The sequence below is a fragment of the Cheilinus undulatus genome, linkage group 2 (assembly GCF_018320785.1).
Source record: "Cheilinus undulatus linkage group 2, ASM1832078v1, whole genome shotgun sequence".
Taxonomy (NCBI): Eukaryota; Metazoa; Chordata; class Actinopteri; order Labriformes; family Labridae; genus Cheilinus; species Cheilinus undulatus.
The window spans coordinates 17519966-17539971 of NC_054866.1; the positions used below are offsets into that span (position 1 = coordinate 17519966).

Here is a 20006-nt window from a genome sequence, read left to right on the forward strand (position 1 = left end):
GAAACCAAACTCTGCATGCCAAAACTGCACCATCCCCACTGTGAAGCATGGTGGTGGCAGCATCATGCTGTTGGGTTGCTTCTCGGCAGCCAGCCCTGGAAAGCTTGAGGATAAAATTAATGCAGCAAAATATCGGAAAATTCTGGAGGACAATCCTATTTCGTCTGCAAGAGAACTACTGTTTAGGAGAAGATTTAGCAAGACAACGACCCAAAGCGTACAGCAAAAGCTTCATAGAAATGGTTTAAAGACAACAAGGTGAATGTTGTAAAGTGGCCGAGTCAGAGCCCAGACCTCAAACTGAGAATTTGTTTTTTTGTATTTTTCTTCAAAAAAGCCATATTACATTGATTTTGATTGATTTATAAAATCAATAAAAGGGAAAAACACCCAAGGGGGTTAATACTTTTCATAGACACTTAAACCAGATGGATACAATTACAATAACTCAAGAACTTGTTTATAGCCTGTGGACACTTGATTTAGGGTACAGTAATTCAACTCAGTAGGAGTTACGTGGCTACACAGCGTCACCCATGAGTGGAAAAAAGGGTGTCTGGGACTGCTGACTAAAAAAAGATAACATTAAACTTGCACATCATACATTTAAAAGCTTAATTCTTGGTTGTAAACATGTTTATTTTTTGATATATAGACAGGCATTTTAACCCTGGGGTATGTACGGTATGTGACGACCGGTGCCTCTGCAGCCAGCCTCACATGAACATTAACAGAGCCTTAGTTTTTTTGCACTGCTGCATTGGCTTCATTTTTCAACATTGAAGTTTTCCACTTACAATAAAACTGTTTAAATGAAAATCAACAACATTTCTGAATATAGAAATAATGCTGCACAATAAATCTAATCACAATTGCAATCGCAGTCTGGCTGTGTGACTCATAAACAATCAAATAAAAGGCTGAAATTATATCTACATAACGAGGTGAGCTAAGGTGAGCTAATGTAAAGTAGGTTAATTTAAGTTTATTCATCTACTGTGTGTGTGTGTGTGTGTGTGTGTGTGTGTTTGTGGTTGTATTTGTAAACAGGAAATATCAAGATGCATACACTTGGAGGACACAGAGCTGTGGGATTTCCCTCAGTGACAGAAGTGCTCAGCTACATGTGACTTTCCATTAGCGGTTTATATTTGTGTATGCATCGGTGTGAATTTCCTTTACATTAGAAGAAAAACTTGTGGTCTGTCTGAACTCTTGAAAGCAGATAAAAGAAAGACAGTAGCTCTGTGTATAATTTATGCAGCAAAATATGTGTATGTACTTGTGTGTCTATAATTGAACCCTATAGGCTATTTCCCTCCATGATCTTTAGGTTAAATGAGAGTCCCATACTACAGCACTGACATTTTCAGATTTGTTGATAAATTTAATTTACAGCAACTGATATTCACAGCAGCTGTGATGGATTCAACATGGGCTTAATTTCAACTTCAATCTTGCAAACAACCTAAAGCTAAACTCGCAAAGCAGCTATGTATGCTGTGTTTCTAAGTTGTCTATGTTGCAAAGTTAGCTTTAGCTGTTTGCTAAAGCTGGCGTTGCCAAAGCCAATTTATCTGTGGATAACGGAGCTAACGGAGCTTAAGCTAAACTCACAAAGCAGCTACATAAGCTATGTTTCTAAGTTGGCTGTGTAACTAAGTTAGCTTTAGCTATGTTTGCTAAAGCTCCCATTGCTAAAGCCAATTTAGCTATACATAACAGAGCTAACTGAGTTTAAAATAAACTCACAAAGCAGCTTTGTAAGTTATGTATCTAAGTTGACTATGTAGCTAAGTTAGCTTTAGCTATGTTTGCTAACGCTCATGTTGCCAATGCTAATTGAGCTTCCGAAAACAGAGTTTACTGAGCTGAAGCTAAGGTCACAAAGCAGCTATGTAAGGTATGTATCTAAGTTGACTGTGAAGCTAAGTCAGCTTTAGCTACATTTTCTCAAGCTAACTTAGCTATAAATAACAAAGCAAGAGTAGCTTAAACTAAACTCACAAAGCAGCTATGTAAGCTACGTAGGTACATCATCTACATAGCTATGTTAATTCTAGGTACATTTGGTTAAGCTCATGTTGCTAAAGCTAACATAGGTACTTCGGCTTATGTAGTAATTTTAATTCTGTAGCTAGTGTAGCTATTGTAGCTTTAGCTAAAGGTAGCAAAGCTAAAGCAAGCCACAGTTTAATTACTTCTAAAACAGTTCTTCTTTGACTTCTGTCCATTTTTTTCAGTTTTATTTATAAAATTTATGTTAGTCTGTAATGTTTGCAATGTGGTTATTTTAGGAATGTAACTGCAAGACTTTGTTTATAAACAAAAATGAGTTTTAAAAAAATCTAAAACTGCAAATATGTTGTACTGGCAAATTAGGCATTTCCTGTCTGAATGAACAGTCTATGAGAGTGGCTATCAGAATGGTATGTTGACAGACTCCTTTCTTTGTTTTTGTCCATAAAGCCCTGCATGAATAGGCCTGATCCATCCTCACATCCCCAGTCGACCCTTCAGGTCTTCTGACAAAGGTTGTCTTTGTTTAAAAACTAAAGGTGACCATGCTTTTGAATTGTGGAACCCTCTTCCTTTTCGGTTACGCTCAGCAGCTTTGAAAGATGCTTTCAAGAAGGAGCTTTAGATTGGCTTTTGAACATCTGAAACACTGATTTGGTCATTTGCAATTTCTTTGTGTTGTTTCGTATTTTTTCGATGCTTTGTTGCTGTTGATTTGTAATTTTGTTTTTACTGTTGTGAAGCACTCTGTTATTGTACCTTGTTCTGTGAAAGTTGCTATACAAATAAGCTTTCGTAAAATACATCTTATAACCTCAGCTATAAAGTTAGCTGCGTATTAGCTGACTGCTAATTCTATTACTGCAACATTAACAGTTCTGAATGCGTCAGAATTACCAGCGAGTAAACGTCCTCCATCCCCGACTTATGAATGTGTCTTATCCTTCTCTGTATATTTACTTTAACATATTGTGCTTCAGGGCTTGAGGCTATAAAGATTGGAGTTATTGAGTGAAACATGCTCTGAACAGCGCTGTGTTGCGTGGGCGTGTTGCTCAGTGCCTTGTCTGTTTCTCTTCCTGTCTCTATGAGTCGAGCGTACTGAGGATCCATGGTTGGAAAACTTACTTTCACATCTCTGTGGGCGACAGCGAGCAAGTGGTTTTCTCACATTTAAAGCCTTTCAAGATAGCAGACTGGCTCTATGTGTTAATTTAATGAGAAAAGTGTTAAAACTTTCTGAGCACAGCACACACCTTTAGAAACTTTTGAGTGCGTGAATCAGAGAAGAAGCATTCTTTTTGTGATGTTGTCAGATGGATAGATTCAGCAGCCCGGTGTGAATTGGAAAAACCAGAGCAGCTCAAAACAACATGTGCTTAGTTTGGCTTTTATTAGTAATGAGGAAAAAATTAATCACACAGGAACATACTCTGTATAAAGATAGTTTATTGAGTCAGCTCCCAGCCCTGCTTCTCTGTCTCAACTCCAGGGTGGAGAGCCCCTGTCAGGCTGTCAAACAGCTGTGGAGCAGTTGTTTTATCCCGGGGATTATCCTAGGGAGGTAACCATCAGACATGACGGATACTGAATATTGAAATCTGATTTTTTTTCTGTGCACATCTTACAGTTTAAATAAAGTCACAAGTCTACTCTGGTAAATATTTTCTATTTTAATGTATTTGCTGTTTTGTAAAATGATTTTTTTCCTTAGATTGCTTAACACTGTCTTTATATCATTCAAAAATCAAGTGTTTCCACTGTGAATTAAATTAAGATGTCACATTCATCATATAGGTGGACCACACTATTCCACCTCATTCTGCTGGACAAAATAAAGCCAAAAGACCCCTGGCAGGGATGCTGGGGAATTTCATACCTCCATACTTTTCATTTTTAGAGGGATATCTAAGAAACACTCAGATGATTTCCATAAAACTTTACACAATTGATCACCCTGACCCAAGGAACAACTAATTGGATGTTGGAGGTCAAAGGTCAAAGTCACTTGGCCTCATCTTCATCCCTTGCGTTCCAGGCCATTCTTTTGATATCTTTACTGAGGTGTAAGGGTTTTCTTCAAACTTTGCCCACATGTACATCCCGACTTAAGGACTGATTAGATTTTGAAAGTCAAGGTCAGTGCTCAAGGTCATGGGCTTAATGTGCATCCTTTGCTTGTGAATGCAATTCCTCATAAATACTAGGAGGGATAATCTCGGTACTTTCCACATATGCCCAGTCTCACTCAAGGATGAACTGGTTAGATTTTGGAGCTTAAAGGTCAAAGGTAAAAGTCATCACGCCCCATGGTCAGCACTTGCCTATGACATATACCACAGAAAACGAGCATAGTAAATATTCTTTAAAGATTTTCAGTACATTAATTGGTTGACAATTATCCAATCAGGCTGATGGAAAGTCAGAACACTGATCTACATCGTCACTTTTAAGCTATGCTTTCATTTTGAAATTCCTCCGAGATGCCTGTTAACGGTGAACCTCGCAAAGCAGATGGATTGGCCAGACTCCATGTCTGTCATCAGCAAATCCATCTTGAAAAGCTCCAGTCTGAAAGAATTGTGTCTGGTCTGAAAACTGACCTGATCAATCAGCTTCATTTAAGGAGAATGAGGCAATATACTGGCGGGGTTTAGTGGTACTGAAAGCTGGTAGCAAATGCCTCTGCCGGTGTGCCGTTTAACTTAGCTGAAGCCACTGTATAGCTATTAGCTGTATAGCTGTTGTAGCAACAAGACTAGGTAAAAACCTAGTATATGGCTGACTGCAGCTACCTGGGATGCCTGTTGAAATGCCTGACTGAAATGTGTGTTCTGGCAGAGTGAATTTGTCATGATTGTTAGTTGTTTCATTTTTTTTTGTTTGGTTTGTTTTTTGTTTTTTTGTTTTGTTTTGTTTTTTATTATTTTTAGCCAAAGTTGTCGCCACACTGCTGACTTTTTCGACATGTTGTCAATTAACGGGAAACAGAGTATAAACATGTTTCCTGGGCTTTGCTCTCCTCTAAGGGGGGAAGGTCCTAGTGACATTGTTTTGACTTTCTGGGTATTTAACCTGTAATTAACCACCCTTAAAGGCACAAGTAAATTATATTTGAATAGTTATATCCATAGTGGGTTTTTTTTTTGTAAATTATGTTTTGTAACACTAGATAACTGAAAAAATTAAAAACACATGACGTCTCCCTTCTCACCCCTGCAAAAAATGTATTCTTCCAATTAAAGTAGCTCAACCAATTGGATTTTGGTCGGACATGAGGTCATCGACCGATTAATCGACCAATTGACTTGAGGCTGTCAGCCCTAAAAGAAAAGAGCATAAACCTCTCCTCTGCTCAAGACAAGCTGTCGGTGTGGATCTCTGCTCTGGGTTTAACAAGAACAGAGGTCAAGGTCGGAGTAAACTGCAGCGGTCCTACTGGGACATCAAAGCTAACAGCTAATGGTTAACAGTCCAGGACAAGCCCACTGCCATGATCGGTAAGCCATGCCGAAACAGTCCAGGAGTAGAGGGAGAACATTTTTCAGTGACAGAAAACTGTTGCTCTCTACGTTTGTTTGGATTTAGACACATTGTCTGGTTCAGACAAAAGCACCACTGCGGCTCAGTCCCTGCTAATCGCAGTCAATAGCTGGGACACAACAACTCATTAGCTGTATACAACAACTAACCCTCTCCCTGTAACTATCAGATTGTCATGCCAAAGTGGGGCGGCAGAAGAGGGACAGCATTGTTTTCTGTTGCAGAAAGCTTTCTGTGTTGCTGTCAGTGCTAACTGTGATGAAAAAATGTGCTGGTCTGGCTAAGGCTGAGCTAACGTTCAGCTAGCAGGCCGTAAATACAAGCACAACAAGTAACCCTTTTCCATTCAACTATCACACAGTCACGCTGAAGCAGGTTGGCAGAAGAGCAAAAACACCCTTTCTGTTATAGAAAGCTTTTAGTGTTGCTGTCTTCACTTGTTTTAATAAAGAAATTTCAAGTTTTGACTAAGTGCTGCTGGTATTAATTCAGAGCTAATCGCTCCAAGCAGCCATCATACACAGGCATTTACACAAGAAGTTACCTTTTCCCCCTCAGTTATCACATAGTCATGCCAAAGCAGGTCAGCAGAGGAGTGGAAACATCTTTCCCAACATGGAAAGCTTTTAGGGTTGTTTTATTCTTTGTCATACATAAATGTGGTCCAGTTCTGGTGAAACAGAGGCTAAAGCTATATCTGAGTATTTAGAGCAGTGGAGGCAGCCATTAGAGGGCTTTCAGCACAAGTAAACCTCGCTCATAGCCCAACTCTGCATGTATGACTCTAGTTAAAACAGTGGAGGCAGCCATTACTGACAGCATTCAGTACAAGCAAACGCAACTCTGTATTCTAAGGCTTACAAACTGGCATCACTCACTCAGACAGTTACTTACTTACTTACTTTCTTATTTACTCAGACACAGACATTGCCATGTGTAGGGCTGACCTCAGCGTTCAGCCAAAAAACAGCACTGAAAGCTTTTCATGATGTTTCCACTCTTCTATCAACCTGCTTTGGAATGATTTTAATCCACTGAAAAGTTCCATTGACATAAACTATGGTGTTGTGCTTCGGTTACTACTGAAGTTGAACATCCCTCATTACCTCATTTTGTCTTGACACTCTGATTGGTCCGTAATGAAAGAGACAGACAAAAAGTTCGTCCAATCACCCACCAAGATTTTTTTGAAAAGTCTTGCCCTTCCCATACAATTTGTATGGGAAGTTTTCCAGGTTATTATTAAATATATATTCATGCACTGGATATGTGAGACAGTCTGTCTAGTGTATCAGATTATTTTACAGTCCTCCAAGCTGCAAGTATTCTTGAACTTTCAAACAAGGTGGCGGTAATGGCCATTACTAACAACAAGCAGTTGATTTTAAGGGGATGAAGAGGATATTCTCCCCTTTCTCAGTTACATTTGCACTTTTTTGTCAACTACATTTGCATTTTTTAATCTTTATACGATATTATTGCCATGTGAGAAAATATATGGATAGAGACTTATGTTCCCTTTTTATCTTACCGTGGCTAAATAGTGCGAGTGGTGCCTGTTACAGGCTCTACAGCAAGGAAGATGTCTGCCATTTCATGCCTCCATAGCCCAGTGTCTAATCAGATTTATAATAAAAATGAAAATTGCCCAACCTTGACATGAGTCAAGCAGTACATCTGCTCTCTTTTTACCCAACCACCTTCTCTCTTGTTACAAGGCCACTAATGAAAAGAGAGATCGACCATTCAAAAAAATGTTTAGAAAATCAAAGTCAAAATAATTTAAATTCTTTACTGCGACATCATTTGCAGCAGATTTAATCTCAAAATCTCATAATGTCCAACGAAACTACACATTAACAATATGCCACGTTAATGTGCAAAGTGGGAATGGCTGATATGGAACAGAGAAAACTATTCAAGCCCATGTGTGTAAATGTGTTCAAAAGAAATTTTTAGATAGGATAAAAGAGGCCAAAAGTTTTAATTCTTTCTGTTGTTTAATTCCATATGAAAGACCTTTACACAAATGTTCTTAACTATTTACAAGTATTTCACCATGCATTTAGTTATTATGTGCAAATCGTATTTTAACAGCCTAAGACGGAGCTTTCCCCGCCCCCTCCTGAAATCTCTGGCACCTCCATAAGAGGGTCTCACACTCCAGGTTGGGAACCAAAGAGTCATCCCAGTACCTTAAAGGACCCAAAGTGTTTGGTACTTAGAATGTGCAATGGTGCGATTGACCCTTCTTGTTTGGAAGAAAGTTCCGTCCTCCTCTACTGAGCTGAGAGGAGGATCAGGAGAGTCACATCCACTTCCTGAGAGGGGTGTAGTCATGGGCGGAGTCAGACAGTTTATCGACATTTAAAGCTACATACACAGAAACAGCTCGTTCTGAGCAGGGCTGAAACAGAGGGTTTTTACAGAAATGCAAAAATCCAATACTGGAGTGTTTTTTCAGCAACAAACTTTACAGGCATGTTTTGAGAATCTCTGAGCCTATATATACTTGTCTTAAAGGGGTAAAATATGTGGCCTTTAAAGTAAAAATGTTTTATCTCAATTGTTCACAGTTATGTTTCTAATTTAAAGAGATTATAGTCCTAATTTTAAAAATTAAATTCTTTTGGTTTAACTTTCCTGTAATTGGAAACTTTGCAGAGGCACATGACTACCAGGTGTAAGCTTCAGTTTCACATATATTTTGATGTTATGTTTTGACTCATGTCTCATCTGTTAACATGGAGTAGGCTGACCTTAAGACCTAAACTGCAGCCAGTCAGCAGGGGGAATCCCAGATATTTTCTTTTCCCTTTCAGCTGCCTGTTTAATTGTCTTTTTCATTTTCTATTGCTACTACTATTTTATTTTTTTTTTGCCTTTTATGCCTCTTAAAGAGACAGGACAGTAGATAGAGTCAAAAACTAGGTAGTGAGAGGCCACCTGCTTCAAGGATGATGCCTCTGTACAGGGGGGCATTAGGACAAAACCAGAGTGCTTAGTGAAGCTTGTCTCTAGCTTTAAATGTCATCAGTCACATGACGTTCTATCTTTGATAGGAACTGACATATTTTATTCAAACAGTACGGCTCACTGGAGTTATACAATATGGAGCCATACATCTCTATTTAAAGACAGAGAGGAGGGACTGACTGAAGTTTCCGGATTCACAGCTCAACTCAAAGATGTTTTTCCACCTAAATCAGCTGACCTCAGATCAGACTAAATGTTTGATTTCTTTCAACATTTACACTGCGTTCAAAAAGACCTTTCTCTGTGCTTTCACAGAATTCGTATCAAGCCCTTCCTCCCCTCTAACCAACACGTTTGACTCATCTCAGGGTTCGCCTTATGAAACAACAGCAGCCCACAGTTTTGGAAACCCTGAGAGGCAACAGGAAACGTGGGTGTAATGTAGGGAACCCAAATAGATATGTTTTATCACTTCATTTTCATTTCTGGTGATATTTTTAAGAGAGGACAAGCTAAAAAAAAAAAATACAAGAAAAGGCTCAGTTAAAACAAGATATTTGTTAGTTTCTAATCTGTAATTAAATAAGTTAAGATAACAGATAAAAGCAAAAGCGGAAAACACTCTCACATTATAATGTTAATTTTTAAGCCAGGAATTTCAGTAATAATCTACATCCTTATTGAGTGTTGTCCCTGGTATTCTGATAATCATATCAGTCTTTTTCACAACAATCCCCCTGAAACAAGCCTATGATGCATACTCAATGCATGTCTGAGCCTAAGATCACAGAAAAATGTTTTATATACGCCTCTCTGTGTTAACTTCAGTGAGTCATTGTTTAAACTCACCTTGAAACATTTTTTAAACTGTTATTCTATGTATCACTGCAGGGCTGGGTTCAAGAAATACCCAGTTGATGCATTGCAACTCACAGTCCCACGCTTGTTACCCAGCTGCTCTTTGCTGACGACTGGACTCCGACTGTGATGTTGTCTGTTGTCTGTCACGTATCACTCTGCTATGCTAATGACAGGATTGGTTATGCCTCGTGTGTGCACTTCAACACAATGCATGCATTTAAACTAGTGATGGTAGTGTTGCAAAAAAGAAATCTGTGGCAGATAATTTACCAGTGACAGCATTGATTCTGGTTTTGCTGCCCACCACTGGTGCAAAATTGAAATAAAAACCCTCTAAGCATTCTTGATAAATTACATTTTCAAGCAAGGAATGAATATGAGACCGCATTACCCTGACCTTTGATCTCCAAAATCAAATCCGTTCATCCTTGACGATTGTGAAAAGTTTCTGTAAAATGTTCCTTGAGCATCTTAGAGATGTTGCACTCACAGGCAATGGATGAACATAAGGCCTAACAACCTTTACCTCTCTACCTCTTCCAATGTGGATCCAACACAGTCTCTTCATCTCTGACAGCCACTCGCCTTATCTCAGAAAGGAAGTGCAGTTTTTTGATTTCCAGTATAAGATTTTTTTTTTAACTCAACTTTCTCTTAAACAAAGTCTAGCAGTTACATTCATTAAATAACCATATACAGCGGCTAAGCAACATTTCATAAATAAAATAGAAAGAAAGGTCAAAGGTTAAGGTTTAGTCTGGGATTGAATTATATATAGACTCATTTTGGAGATAGTTATATGATTGGTGGCTTACTTTAGCTTTGTTAGCTTTACCAAAAGCTTACATAGCTATGCTAGCTAGGTGATTAATGTTATGAGATAAGCAAATGGATCTAAGTTGGTTTTGGCAATGTGAGCTTCAGCAAATGTTGCTAAAGCTAACATAGCTAATAAGATATCATATCTACTTAGCTTACACAGCTACATCTTGAGCTTAAATTTAGCAACATTAGCTACACTAGCTAAATATCTATGTTGGCTCTGTAGCTGTGTTATCTATATTTAAATTAGCTTTAGAAACATGAACTTAAGCTTATTTTGCGACATAGATACGGAGCCTGCATAGCTGCTTTGTGAGCTTAGCTTCAGCTACATTGGCTACATTTTTTTAAACTTAAGTAAGCTTTAGCAACATAAGCTGAAGCTAATTTAGCTACATTAATACTTAGCTTTCATAGTTGCTTTAAGAGTTTAGCTTTATCTGCATTAGCTATGTTGCTACATTAGCTATATTTCTACTTTAGCTTTGGGGTTTAGTTATTGGTACTTAGGTTAGCTGTAGCAACATGAGCTACAGCTAATTTAACTACATAGATACGTAGCTTACATAGCTGCTTTGGTATCTTTAGGAATGTTAGCTGTGTTAGCTTGTAGCTACGTAGCTCCATCAGCTACACAGCTAACAGTGGTATATAAGTTTGCTGTGTTAGAATGTTTCCATGGTGGACAAGCTTTTTCCTGTAAGCAGACTGATCACTCGGCTTTAGTAAACATTTTGTTATCAGGTTTTGCAATTCAGACTTTCAGCTTTTTACTTTTGGTATCCTAACCCTTACCTCAACCCTTACCTGTAAACGAACAATTAATCTGACTGTGTTTAGAAAGTTTTAGCATGTGTTTCTGTTCTAAGATATACGGTGTCTCAGATGATCAGTCTGTGAGAAAAGCTATTAAAAGTGGCTCATGGGATTTGTGCTGCAGGCTCACACTGTTAGTTGTTGTTCCATCATTATGAGAATTATATTAGACTTTGACATCAAAATCTAGGATAACATCTAGGTGTGCTTATTTGTCTGACAGGAGGCTAAGACTTTGGATTACTCCAACTATTTTGAAAACCTACTAATGTGTGAGCAATGACAGAAAACTCTGGCCTGGTGTGAGCTTCCAATTAGCAGAAGGTATTATAAACAAGTGAGAAACAGTTAGCCTGTAGTAAATCAACAAAATGTGGTCACATATATCATTTTACATCTAAATATCCCACAAACAGGATAAGCATGAGTTAGGATGTTTTTATGAGCTGATGGTTTAAATTGTTCCTGATTTTTGATGGTGCTGCAGCACCTTCAGCCATACACAGTCCTTTACAATAATCGAAAGTCCAACTATAGATTACACAGTAATGTAGGAACAACATACAGGAGCTACTTAACATAATGGTAAACTAAAAGACACTATAAAGAGAAAATCAAACACCATGGATAAAGAAAGTCTTGAAATTAAAATGCACCCTTAAGAGGTGCAGATGATGTAATTTGGGTAGGCTTCTGACCCCTTGCTGAACCTGGTTAAGGATGGTATTAAGATGAGGAAAAAATGCCTTTCCCTATTGCGGAGCATCTCTGCTCTCACTCATGTGAGAGCTGGAGGTGCCTCTATTCTCTGCTGAGGAAGCTACCTGTTCCCTAGAGATTAAATCCACATTAGCAGGTACGAGCTCTTGTCTTTGAGTGGCGACTAATTAGATTCTGTGTCTCTCTTATGAATTATCTGATCTGCTGTTCCCTCTGCTGCTTATCAGCTGAGCCTCCAGGTGATGCTGAGGTAAGGACAGGAAAAAAGACTGGAGGAGTCTCTGCATTTCTCTTTGATGTCTGTTGTGCATCAAACATCTTAAAAATTTTCGTTTATGCAACTTTTTATAAAATTTCAAAGAGTATTTAGGGCATGCCTCTGAGAGTATGTTCAAAACAGAATAATTAGGATTAAAATGATAATAAGCAAGAAAAAATAAAGTGCAAAGTAAAAAAATAATTCAAAGTAAGATTACAGTATATGTACAAGCAGTACTGTGCAGAACTTTTTGGCATGTTGGGCCAAAAATTGAGGATGAAGGAAGGCACGAATGAGGCGAGTAAAGCAGGAGGGCTGACACAACCCCAGCTGTGCTCTGGGTGTCCTTGCATTTTATCATGGCATGGGAAAATAATTTGTCATGAGAGAAGCATGTGCTGAGTATCCACAGCCTAGGGTACCGTCCGTTCAGGTACTAGGGTTGCCACAAGTGCCTCGTCGTGTTGTCAGTGTCCTATTGGCTGAAAAACTTCTGGTAGTCTCCAGAGGGTAAAGGCCCTGACAAAAGAGACGCCGTCAACCTTGAACTTGGCTGTTGATCGAAACACTTATGTTGACGTGTCGAGTTTGGTATATGCACTGTAGCAAAACAGACCAGGCTGCTTGGGTCAATGTTTAACTGCTTTTCTCCATCAGTAGATCAGAAAAATGCATGAGAAATCAATGGACCTCATTCACAAACTGCTAAATTGTTCACACCAGTGTTCTCAAGTCGTTGAATGCAAGGTGCTCCTAAGCTGGAGGCACATGCACATTTATCCTTATAACCATAGAGAAACGCCCCCCTTTTATGCCCATATAAGGACATAAAGGCCATGTGCAAAGACAGAGAGCTCACAGGAGAGGAGAAGAAGCAAGTTGTTATTAACGTCCAATTAAAATAAATCATAAAAAAGAATTACAATGCTTAATAAACCTAAAGTGGATGTAGTTCTAGTATGAATGATGCTTAAAGAGGAAAACCTAATTTTATTTTTGGCACCAGTTGTGGATATTAAAAGTATAGGGGGCTGAAAGAGTAAAATTTCCTGGCATTTTCATGGAAATTTGTTTTGTATTTTTAGGTGTTTTCATTGAGATTTTAAAAAATTACCTTGATGTTTTGGGGACTTTGGCTGGAAATGTTCATGTAAAATCATGAGAATTTTCAGAAATGTATTTGAAGTTATACGGATTTTGGGTGGAGGGGGCTTTAATATTTTTGTGTTTTTTTCATGGAAATTCTGGAATTTTTTTTTATACAATTTTTTAAGGGACATTCGATAGGGGGGCATCTTCATTGTTTTTTTTTTGTTGTTTCAATTTTTTTTTCAGTTTGTTTTTCACAGTGAGAATGATTTGAATAAACATACAGTTATTCTAAAATAACTTTAAAAATTATGCTTTAAAATAATCATGAACATGATTTTAACACATTTCAATGTCCATGTGTAAAGATAGTTTTAAAAAATTAATAACTGTCTAATGATTAGCTCCATGTAGCTTTGGCTTTATTTGAAGTCTTCTGCAGCATCGTCAGACAGAGAAAGGGTGCTGACCTTTTGGTAACGGTATGTTCATGCATCATCCTTCACATAACGAACTGATGAGAAATTGGAAACATTTACTCGTCTTGATGATTAGTGGGAAATGATACCAGAAAGTCATACTCTCCAGTTTGATACAGGACTGAGGATTGGAGGCGTTGTGAGTGCGTACCCACTTATTTTGTGTCTGATTCTTACATCTGATTGGTCTTCACTGTCACATGACATGGAAGGCATTTGATTGGCACTGTCTTGGCACAAAGATGACAGGGAATGACTGAAAAAAGTCAGAAGAGGAACATTAAAGTTTTTTCAAGTACTACTTTGGCATGACTGCTGTTGAAGTTCTTGATATTAAATAATTATTGATACATCGATGCTGCAGTATCGATATGCCCACCACTACTAGTTTCAGTTACCTGGACCCTACCTCACAGCCCATCCACATAAGTTTCTTTGCATTTGTCAATTTTGTATGTTTTCACCTCAGTATGCCCATGCACATTACAAAAACTACCAACCCTGGCCTTTCAAAAGCTTTTTGAGTCATTTCTGCTGACTCATATGTTTGGTGGCTGTTGTCAAAATTTTTTTCATGTTGTTTTTGAGAAGAAAGAAATATTCAGGAGCGGTCAGAATCAGAGTTTAGCATCAGTAACTCACTCCTTTATGAAATAGTGCAAAAATCTTTGTTTATTTCCAAGTGACTGACCGACCTCATTATTCATTCAGACAGAGAAAGCAGTTTGCAAACATGAAGTTAACAGAGCAGAAAACCTGATTAGTCTGTGTGAGGTTCTGTGCTGCCGAGACGTGGATGAGTTAACTGGGAGTCCTTGGTTTTAGTAAAGAGGGGCCACTAGATCCTTCTGCTGAAAGACGTCTGTGTAAACGTCCTCCCACACAAACTCTCTGTGTGTCATCTCACAATCTCACACGCTGCTTAGTGAGCGCTGGGGAACCGATGCTTCCTCTGACTTGTGCTCTGTATTGTTCTGCCCACACACTGGTGAGCCATGCTGTGTTACTCAATTTTGTCTTTCTCAGTTCCTGATTGAGACATTAATTTAGAGTTACTCACTGATACATGTTGACCTTTAGCTTAAAAAACTGTGGAAGAATCTTAAATCATCTTGCCATGCTATCATCACTCATCCAGAGTAAATGATGAGGTTGTTGTAGCTCTACTGCACTAAATGTACTCATGTTATGGCTTTGCTGTTAACAAAATTAGGAATTTGTTAGCCATCTTTTTTTTACATTGTCTTATATTTTATTTATAAGTAAGGCTGTCAGTGTTAACCCTCTAATGGTTCTAAGATTAAAGTCTAATATAAACTCATTTAAATAAGCTATTGCGGGGCAGCAGCTGAATATCAGTCGCTGTACAATCTTGCTTCTGCAGTGATTGAAAATAATGACACGACTGCACCTTTAAATGTTATTTCACTCTAAAAAACTTGCAGACAGCTCATTGGACAAGTCAGAAGTAGTCTGTACCTTCTGGTATCAAACATTTTATTTTTGCCACCCCCTTTAGCTATTTTTATTTATTTTTTATTCTATTTTCTATGCTTGTGTCATAATTTTGGATTTACTAGAAGTATTGTTGTGTTAAAGTATTTTCTTCAAAACAAAAGCAGGTTTTAATCCAAATAGCAAAAGTACCCTTAGTTTGGGCAACACAAGTGAACAAGTGAAAGGCATAAGAAAAACCAGTTTGTTGAGAAAAACTAAATTGTTGACCCTGACTGGGGTTCTTACTCAGTGAAAGAAACTAAACATGAACACCTGAAAAGAGGAAATGCAGTCACACTGACAAGGGATAAGTAAACTTTAATGAGGCATTTTGTACATGCAGTCCTCTATGTGTCTTAATGTTCAAGCTTTAAACAAAACTAGCATTAATTTTGAAAAACGTCCTGCTTTTTTTAAAATTTTCAATACAGATAGAGAACGAAACCCAGGTCCACAAAGACCTTGTTCTGCATTAAAAAAAAAACCTGAAAAGCAGCTCAAAAGTTTTAGCTTATCAATACTGCTATCTAGAGATGCCAAATTTTAGATTTTTGCTGATATCAGATATGAAATTAATTTCAGATGATATAGAGGTAGGTCGTAGAGGTGACCGTCGTAGAGCAGGAGAAAGTTAGGACAACAAACATAGCAGCACCAGGGGAAGGGCATTAGGAAGGCAAGAAGGGCACAAACTAGATGGACATGACACGTGAGGTTAGCAAGAAGTGCTGCATGAAAATACTAGAAAAGCACTTGGAGAGCTCAGACCTACGCCATTAGCCCTATCTCCCAAAATTGAAGAATCCTTTGAAAACTTCCTGGATCCAGACGGTGATCCGGATCACTCCCAAAATCTTATCAGTTCTTCCTTATGCCATTTCTGACATTTCCTGAAAATTTCATCAAAATCTGTCCACAACTTTTTGAGCTATATTGCTAACAAACTAACAAACAAACCCTGCCGATCACATAACCTCCTTGGCGGAGGTAATAAAGCTCTGCGGAAATATGACAAATATGAGGGCAAGACTAATGATTAGCTAAGCAGTTGAAAAAATTATATAGATTACAATATATGATTGCAATACTCACTGTATTGCAAAATGTTTAATGTCGCAATATTATCGAATCGTGACCCAAGTAGCGTGATAATATCGTATCACGGGGCGACTAGCCCTAGTTCAGATCCAGAGGTGTGCAGTCAAGGGCAGCAAGGCTAGTGCTGCTTTCCTCTGCCGGGGCCAGCAGCAGTTGCATTGCAAGACCTGCTGGCCATGGCTAAAGCCCCACATTATGCTACTGTTCAGACCTAAAATTTTAGTCTTTAAAACACACAATTTTAAGTTTCAGGATGGACAAGCACACTTTACAGTGTAAGGAACGGTAACGAATAAAGAAAGACTTGGGCTGATGTAAACTAACTTATTTGATATTATGGCTTTTATTACAGCTGATATAGTCAGATTTTCTAGTCAAAATATCATTGTAAATATATGCAGAAATCTTCATATCTGTCTTTACTGGTATCATACCAATATAACTGTGCATCCCTGCTGCTATCAAGTCTAATAGAGTCTGTGACGAAACATAATTTTATGATATCACTGGTGTAAAAAATTCATCAGTTCATGGAAGGGGAACATAAGATAAATGCATATCGGCATTTTGCATCACATAAAAACAATGTGGTTCCTTCAACTTTCACCTTGAAGAGATGTAGCGCCGGGAGTAGCATGCAATCAAATCACTTGCTACAGGACAATCTTCATCTGCTCAGATCAGCACTGAAAAGTGCTCCAAAACTTTAGAGCAAGTCTCGTTAAAAAAATAATTAAATCCAGTCTATGCTGGGGACAGCATAATGCGGACTAGCAACAGGACATGGGTTTTAATTTGTAAGTCTGAAAAGAGACAGCAGGGAGCGCTCATGTTACACAAACTACCAGCTTTCACAGCAGTAACTCATAGCAACACATTTTAAACTGTTTACACAAAGTAAATACGGCAATTTATAAAACATTTTGGTAAATGATGGCAAGTGGAATCATCAACACTGCTTCATTCATGACTAAATAGCATCGAGACTGCACAGTGACTTTTGCATTAAGTAATCTCAAATTAAATTAATAAATGTGACAATATATAATAGAATAAATCACCAGAGTATGGGCAAAGATTGAAAGTTTATTCACACTTTTAGAAAAAAACCCCTGCATTTCTTTAATGATGTGTTTTCTGTCCAAGTTGCTGAATTTCTGTTTAGATATTCACTGCAGGAAAGAAAACTCTGAATAATTCAGCAGATTTCTTTTTTCCACTGCATTGTTTGTTTGTACCAAACTCCTGTGGCAGGTCTGTTCAGTCAACCACTTCAACTTTTCCATATTTTTTCCCTCCTCTATAAAGTCCTCGCTCCAGCTGTGTCACTCTTTCTGAAGAGGTGCACAACACTTCTCCTTTTATGTGTCTTAAGTCTCCAGGGCCATAGAGGTTCAAAGGTTTTATCTCCATAAAAATGATCCAGAACCCTTTTTTTTTCACCTAAGTATCAGGTAATCCAGCTCACTTTTACGCTGACTGTTTGAAGAGAAACTGGATTTAATTAACCCGCTCAATATACAGAAGGATTACCAAATTTGTACTGAAAGACGAGTGCTATAAAACAGCCTTCACACAACATACTTTCTCAGGACGCATGAATCCTCACAGGCTGAAAGATATTCATAGATGCTGTATTTAATATTTCAGATAGATGTTATTTAGTGAAATATTTAATAAGAATAAATCTTTGATTAATCCATAGCCATGATTTGTACTGTATCTACTTCCTCGCTGACACAGACAAGCATTCCAGAGAAAAATATAAGTAAAAGAAGTCTTATAAAATCAGTTACAGTATGAGAATGTTGTATTGTTGCAGGAATTTTATAGTTTTCAGGCATTTTTCTGTAATCCCACATGAATCCAGCCCGCTGCTGGGATCAGGATTTGAAGTAAACACAAGATTCCCTAATAATATCCGACTGAAGAGATGTGCTCTGTGAAGAAATATCGCAACTCAGTTATGTCCGTACTATTGGCTATCACAAGTCAACCCTTCAGGTTGGTCCAGTAAAACCCCTCTTAGGCTCATTGAGTTTGTTCCACAATGGCTTAGGAAGGCTGAACCATGATCTACAGCGTCCCAGAGCCACACCTCTCCATGCTCTAACCGCCTACATGAGCGCACTGATATGATCGATCAGGAAAGTAATGTCACACCTCACTAATTGTGAAAAGAGACAATAAATTCTTAAAGTGGGTTAAAAGTCAACAAAAAAATTACAAAAATAGATGTGTAGCTTCGAAAATGTTTATAAATTGCTATGAAGTGGCAGGAAGCAGCAAAAAAGGGTTAAAAGTGGCTAAGAATGTGCAAAATGGGGCAAAAAAAAAAGAAAAAGTAGGTTCAAATGGATATACAGAGGCAAATATGGGAACTAAGCAGCAACAACGGGTTAAAAGTGACAAAAATAATTGGCAAAAATGGGTTAAAAGCAGTAATAATTGGTTAAAGAGGAAAAAAGGGCAAAGAGTAGCATGAATGGGTTAAAAGTGGACAAAAAGTAGCAAGAATAGGTTAAAAATGGCAAAAAGAAATGGCAAAAAATAGGTAAAAAAAACAGTAACAATTGGTTGAAAATGGCAAATAGAGACAATAAGCAGCAAAAAAAAAAATGTTAAAAGTGGCAAGAAAGTGGGGAAAATGGGGGAAAATCAATATAAGAGGGACAAAAGTGGCAAATAGAAGTAGCAAAAATGGGTTAAAAGTGGCAAAAAGCAGCAGCAGTGGGTTAAAATTGGTGAAAAGGGTTAAAAAGAAGAAAGAGTAAAACATTTCAACAACAGGAGCTAATAAAAGCTTTTCACACCTTTAAGCGCCAAAATGAGGTAACTGTTAGTCAGGATGAATGTTATCATCATTGCTACTGAGCACTGAAGAGATCACTATGCAACATCTGGGCCCTTGTTCAAAACTAAATCCAATCATGACAAAAGGTTGGAGGAAAAATATTGAGTATCATCAGGTAAGCCATATTTTAAAGTGTGTGAAATCATCAGTTTGTGTTGGTAAAAACTGTGGGATATCTTCGATCCTAAACTCATTATCATTCTGATCCTTGCAGAGAGCTGGATTCATAACGGTCTGCACTGAATAAAATGTAAGAAAAGTGTTAAATTAGTGAAATAATACAGCATTTTATAAAGATATTTTTTGATGTGCATTTTGCCCTCGAAAGCAGTTTTGCCCCTGTGAAAAATTAGATATGGTTTGCACTGGTCATGTAAGGGAAAATAAAAGATGGATTTGTCCTCATAAATACACCAAATAGCTTCAATAGCAAGCATGAAATGTTGAGTTTATAGTTGCTGTGAGGATGTCTCTGTTTGGATTTTGGCGCCCCCTGTCAGCTTAGTAAGCGGTGTGTAGTCCCCTTATTTGATGTAGATCTTGTAATCCTTTTAAATCTGTACCTGGATCAGATTGATGTGATTGACTTTTACTTGAAAATCCTGTATTAAAGTGAGCTGGCTTACCTACTCCTTGCACCTAAGTATAAAAAGAAATCACCGATCTGGATGCTTTTTATCCTTTTGAACAACAAAAGCCCTGTGGATGCAGACTCATGTTCAGAGAGCAGGATCGTTGCTCCTCCGCTCTGTTAAGCAGTCAGAGTTGTCTCTCTGCTTCCTTTTGCCTCATTGCACTTATTTAAACACAGCTACTACACACATTTTATGATATAAAAGATTAACTCTGAAATGTTTTCTGTGTTGTAAAAGTTTTTTATTTTTGCTTTCTGACAGACTGAAAGCTCTGGTGTCAACTGGAGGTCGGAGTGTGCAGGCAGCATGTGACTGGTAAGTTAAAACATCAAACATTT

General features: G+C 37.9%; 1 protein-coding gene across 3 annotated transcripts in view; it reads left to right on the top strand.

Annotated features, from left to right (window-relative positions):
• The window catches only part of LOC121524842 (ubiquitin-associated and SH3 domain-containing protein B-like), a 62917-nt gene that overhangs the window by 26338 nt on the left and 16573 nt on the right, over positions 1–20006 (top strand). For all 3 annotated transcript variants that reach the window (XM_041810364.1, XM_041810372.1, XM_041810380.1), the window contains exon 2: positions 19930–19983. In XM_041810364.1, the coding sequence (XP_041666298.1) occupies positions 19930–19983 (54 nt within the window). The remainder of the gene's footprint in view (positions 1–19929; positions 19984–20006) is intronic.